Source organism: Ceratotherium simum, chromosome 3 (assembly GCF_057802395.1).
Source record: "Ceratotherium simum simum isolate JZ-2026a chromosome 3, ASM5780239v1, whole genome shotgun sequence".
Taxonomy (NCBI): Eukaryota; Metazoa; Chordata; class Mammalia; order Perissodactyla; family Rhinocerotidae; genus Ceratotherium; species Ceratotherium simum.
The window spans coordinates 12,202,413-12,208,412 of NC_141902.1; the positions used below are offsets into that span (position 1 = coordinate 12,202,413).

At 47.7% G+C, this 6,000-nt stretch overlaps 1 protein-coding gene across 1 annotated transcript in view; it reads right to left on the reverse strand.

Annotated features, from left to right (window-relative positions):
- TTC6 (tetratricopeptide repeat domain 6) overlaps positions 1-5,189 on the reverse strand; it is a 189,300-nt gene extending 184,111 nt beyond the window's left edge. The window contains exon 1 of the mRNA XM_087429089.1: positions 4,284-5,189. Coding sequence (XP_087285215.1) covers positions 4,284-5,189 — 906 coding nt within the window. The remainder of the gene's footprint in view (positions 1-4,283) is intronic.
- Positions 5,190-6,000: the final 811 nt, after the last annotated feature.

A 6,000-nucleotide genomic window follows, 5' to 3' on the forward strand; every position in this document is an offset into this window, starting at 1 on the left:
TTGTATTTTTCAGTTCTAAAAATTTCCTTTGATTCCTCTTTATATGTTCTGTTTCTTTACTGAGACTTTCTATTGCTCTGCTAAGACTTTCTATTCTTTCATTGTTTCAAGTGTGCTCATTGAAGCCTTTTTTTTTTTTTTTTTTTTTGAGGGCCACTTTAAAACACTTGTCAGCTAAGTTTAACATCTCTGTCCAATCAATGTTGGTATTGACGGTCTTTCTTTTTCTTTCAAGGCTAAGTGCTCCTGGTTCCTGGTATGACAAGTGATTTTTCTATTGAAACCTGGACTTTTTGGATATTACGCTATGGGAGTCTGGATCTTATTTAAACTTTCTGTTTTAGCTGGCTTCCTCTGCTGCTGCTCTAGCAGGGACAGTAGAGGGAGGCAGGAGCTGCCTCATTATTGCCAGGTAGGGATAGCAGTTTGGGTTCCCAACTCAGTCTCTGTTGACACCAGGGGTGGGGGCCTCCTTGTTATTGCTGGGTGGGAGTAGGAGTTCTGGCTCCCACATCATCCCACATGATGCCCTCCTGGTTGGGAGGGATATGAGTGTCTCATTACTGTTCCCCACATGGCCTCCAGTGACACCGCAGGGACACCACCATAGCCTCTTTACTGCTGGGCAGCATTGAAAGTCCTGACTCTCCACTGACATCACCTCAGGGGTGATGGGGTACCTTGTTACAGCCTAGTGAGACTGAAAATCTAGCCCCCACCTCCAGCCTTGGCCAGTAGGGGTGGGGATGGGGCCATACGTTTTTCTTCCACGTTTGACTAGAATAGCGCAGTTATTGTCTAAAAGTTTTGTCTCGCTAGGCTGCCCCTTTCTTGATCCTTTGGTAAAGAGAGCAGGCTTTTGTTGGGGCTTTTTCTTTCTGTAACCATTGACATTCTTAGGTTGCCAGTTTCTTTAGCTCCAAGTCTGGGAGATATGAGGCAAAAAGAAAACCTATGAACTCATCACTACGTGAATCCTCGGATCCTGAAGTCCCTAGCCAGTCTGTATTCTTCTCTCCACTTCTTGGAGTCTTCTCATGTTTGTCTTATATATAATGTCCAGGGTTTGTACTTAGCTGTACTTAACAGGAGGAACAGAGAAAAGCACATCTATTTCATCTTCCCTGAAGTGGAAGTAGGCATAAATTTTAAAATTATCAATTTTATAATGTTAACTTTTTTTGTGAGCTATACATTATTTGTTTATAAGAGACCTTGGAACATGAATTTCCCCTTCCTAGGTCATGTTAAGCCATTTTCCTTTTGAGCTGTATGGCCAAAAACAACTACACATGAAAGAAGCAAGGATGGGCTGGCTCCTTGATCCTCAATTAACATCTGGAAGGTAGTCTCTGAACTCCAGTCTCATATAATTAGGACGTATTTTGTCAGTGATAATATTGAACTCATCAGTAAAACAAACACAGGACCTTATAACATTTCTATTCCTCCTGCCATGGTGTATGCATTCTGTTTGGGCTAGTGGTTCTCAATGGGTGGGGGTTAGTGAAGGAGTGATTTTGCCCTTCTCCCCAGGGTCTCATTTGGCAACATCTAGAGATATTTTGATTGTCATAACGTGGGATGGGGGGAGGCAAGAGAATCACGCTACTGGCATCTAGTGGGTAGAGGCCAGGGATAATTCTAAACATCCTACAATTCACATGACAGCTATCGACAACAAAGAATTATCCAACCCAAAATGTCAATAGTCCCAAGGTTGAGAAACCCTGGTTTACATGGCTGATCTACATTTGATAGCTAAGTTTAATCATCAGGTATTCTGTGCACCTTCTGGCCTATGTAACTGTTTGTGGATCTCTGATCACTGGGTCTGGAATGGCCTTGCTCAACCTCTGAACAGAGACAACACACCCTGACAAGACTGTCTTACCCTTTGGCTTTCCCTCTCCAGACTGCTGTATGGCTACAAATTAGGATGTCTAAAGAGAAGAACCATATTCCTGGCTTATCCTGGAGAGAACGTTGTTTATATAAAATGTTTAAAATAAATGTCCTTATTCTAATCTTAAGAGTTTGTGTGTGTGTGTGTGAGAGGAAGATCAGCCCTGAGCTAACATCCAATGCCAATCCTCCTCTTTTTTTTGCCAAGGAAGATTGGCCCTGGGCTAACATCCACGCCCATCTTCCTCTACTTTATATGGGATGCCGCCACAGCATGGCCTGACACGCGGTGCGTTGGTGTGCGCCCAGGATCGGAACCTGCGAACCCTCGGGCTGCCGAAGTGGAACGCGTGCACTTAACCACTGCACCACCAGGCTGGCTCCTAATCTTAAGATTTTTAAAATCATAATTTAGAGACCACTTTTACACTTGCCTTTTTATTGCTCTCTCTCACCTACCCAGCCACAGCCATTGCAACAAATTCCCCATTGTTCCCTTCTCGCCCTAATAAAACTTCTGAAACCATTTTTATTCAAAATAACGCAAAGCTCCATCTTCTGGAATTGTTGGGGCAGGAGGAGGCAAAATTTAAAAAATAAGAACGAAATCTGGGCTGCACTAAAAATCAATATCATGGAAGGCAGGGATGGGACTGAAACATTTGGCACTGGCCAAGTCTTATAAAACAGGGCTAGAGCCCCTGGCTCCTGACTCTAATGCTCCAGGCCGCTCTCCTACATAAAACAATTCAAGTAATCAGAAAAGGATACACAAGAGAAATGGAATATGAGAAAGAACAGAATTCACTGTCCCAGTGTTCATTTGTCATTCGATACTTTCCCTTCTTATATTCTATTCTATGTGAACCCTTCAAAATATACTCTGTCTTCTGGGCCCTTGCTCTGAAAGTGTGACTTTCCACAACTGGACAGGACTCAGAGTCAGTGTCTAACTCAGGCGCCTCTTCATGTCAAGTACGTTGACTATGTCATCGAGCTCCTCCTCACAGGGGCAGACACCAAGGCCTTTGTTCTCTCTGCTAAGGCTCTCCAGTGCGCATCTCCGATTCCTTTTTCTGTTAGACCCACAGACCTAATGAGAAATACCCATTTTGAAATGGCCTGAGCAGTCACACTGACCTCGTTCAGTAAGCGTGGGGAGGTGTGGGTCTTAGTCAAAAACATTTGTCCTACTCTGCTGACAAACATTGGGTCAAAGGCGACACTGGGGACTCTTGTCCTTACATGTTTTTGTTTCCGTAACGAGTTTTATGATCACATTCCTTAAATCACAGCCAAGAGTGTATTCTGGGGTTGAAAATATTTTCAAGACATAATGTGGCAGCAGTATTCTGTGTATTAACAAGAGGTTTGGCGCTGCAGCCAAGAACAGTAACAGAATCTTCTTCCCCCTTACTGTCATTCTCATTGCCATTCTCAAAAAAGACTAAAGACTATGCCTCTCTCTCTCTCTCTCTCTGCCCCCCCTCCCCCCCCCCGTACTCAGATTACCATATTATTATTTTTCCTTTGAATGCCCCTGCCAGAGCAAAGTCTGTATAATGGACAAAATATCTTAAACTATGACCCTATCTAGTTTTGCTCCCTGCCAGGGACATATCACAATCAAGAGATGGACAGTCCTGGCCTAGGTCCAGTCATCTCCAGGGTGTGACCGCCTGGGGGGAATCCCAGCTCTGCCATGCATTGGTTGCAGGACACTGAGCCAATCCTTTAACCTCATGAAAGATAGGAAGCCTCCCATGTCAAATGGGGCTCTTAGGGGTATCCAGCTGAGGGGATTGTCATCAGGACAAAAATGCACATAAACTGTGTCCCATGGCGCTTGTCACATAACAATCACCTAATAATCTCTATAATTGGGAAGGCCTAGAAAGTAAATTTTTAAAAAATATTTTAAGAGAATGGTTTTCACTGGAAATACTACACAACTCTTTCAACTTCTTGATGGTAATACATTGATCTTCTTAGGATATAAATTCACTGTTAATAATGCCAAGCTATACCAGAAAAAGACTGGGTCTTTCATATAAAACATCTGTCATTTCAATACTAAATAATCACAAAGACTTTGAAAGAAAAGGTTACCAGTGATATATTACTCAGGTCTACAAGTAATGTTCTTTGAACCAGTTTTTGAAGTAACCTCTCAGTTTCTTTCACTTTGAAAAGAGAATACACTCACACTCCCTCGATGGAAAATTCAAAAATTCAATTTCAGAACTCAAAGAACTTGAACAACACCCCAGCGTTTTGTCTAGCTTATCACACACAGCATGCACTGAAATATCTGATGTGACGTCTCCCAAGGCTGCATTTACCCAGGAGCAATATTACTCTCCTTCGGGATCACCTACTTCCATTTGGAGGTCGTAGTTCGGGCCCAGGACGCTCTGGATGAGCTCTCTGACGGTCTGGTCGGAGGCCAGCTGGGCCTCGGACTCCAGGGAGGCGATGACCTCCTCGATGGTGGCGGGCACGGCGCGCGCGGGCTGGGGGGCCTGCGGGCCGTCCCGCCCCTCGCCGGGCAGCGCGCTCTCGCGGGGGCTCTCGCGGCCCCGCCTGGAAACCGAGCCGGCGGCCTCCCGCAGCTCGCCGGCCGAGCCCTCGCGCAGGAAGCGGCTGCGAAGCCTCACTCGCCTCGGCCGGCCGGCCGCGTCCGCGCCGCGCTCCTCGCCGGAGGCCGGGCTGCTCTTCTCCGGGGCCTTGGGGGCCTCTGCGGCCGGAGCCGCCTCCCGGGTCGCGGCGCGCGGCCTGCAGCCCGCGGGCGGGGGGCTCCGCGGGCCTCGGCGCGCCTCGGGCCTCCCCCTGGGCGCGTGCGGCGGCGGCCCCAGGACCACCGGCCTGGACGTGCCGGCGCCAGAGGCGATGGCCGGCGGCTGCCGGCGGGGCCGCTGCCGCAGGAACGCCGAGCTCCGCAGGTAGAAGGCCTGCGGCCGAAAGGGCCGCGTCCTCCCGGGGGCGGCCGCCTCGCTCGCGCTCGGGGGGCGCGCCGCCTGCAGCGGGGCCGCAGCGCCTTTAGCCCGAGGGCACCCCCATGGCTTCCGGGGTCCAGGCCGGGCAACGCCCTCCTGCGCCCCAGGCCGCGCCGGGCCGGGCGCCTGGCGGCCGCAGACGCCGTCTTCATCCCCGGCCGGCTCCGAGGCCAACTGCTTGAATCGGAGGAAATCCCTTTTAGTCTCCTGGCGAACCTTCTCAAGCTCTTTAAAGATGTACGATTCTTCTTTGTATTTCAGTCCAAAGTGCTTCGAAATCGTGGACATCTTGACTAATTCGTCCTGTGAAATAACAATATATTAATATATATTTTTTTTAAAACAAAACTTCTGTTGATAAATAAAATTACAGCTCAAAAAAAAACTTATCATGGTAGAATGCTCACTGTGCTTCCTGAGGAAGGAGTGGGTAGTAGTCGTTTATAGAATTTATATATAATAGTTTTAAATCCAACTGTTGGCCTTTTCAGGCAGCCCTGGTTGGTCAGTAGTTAAGATTCTGTGCTCTTACTACAGTGGCCCACACCTCCCACCTGTCAGTTGTCATACTGTGGCAGCTGCATGATGCTGAAGGCTCTGCCAGGGGAATTTCAAATACCAGCAGGGTCACTCATGGTCGACAGGTTTCAGTGGGGCTTCCAAAATAAGAAAAACTAGGAAGAAGGACCTGGCCTCCCACTTCCAAAAAAATTGGCCATGGAAACCCTATGAATAGCAGTGGAGTATCGTCTGATAGAGCGCCAGAAGGTGAGAAGATGGCACAAAAAGACCAGGCAGGGTTCCCCTCTGCTGTCCACAGGGTCCTGGGAGTCAAAATCCACTCAATGGCACTAACAGCAGCAACTGGCCTTTTCACAGGAACCGTGAAAAACTTTTAAAGCAGTTTACACTGGAAGTTTCCGAAACCACTGTTGGATTTATTTTAACATTTCTTTAGACTATAATGTAGTGTCTCACTTCCAGGCAAGAGAGACCACAGTCTGCCTAGGCATAGAAAATCTAAAGTAACCCTGCTAAGAGAGAATAGAGGCCATCGACTGTGACCTGGATGCAGCCCACAAACATGTTTTTCAATTGC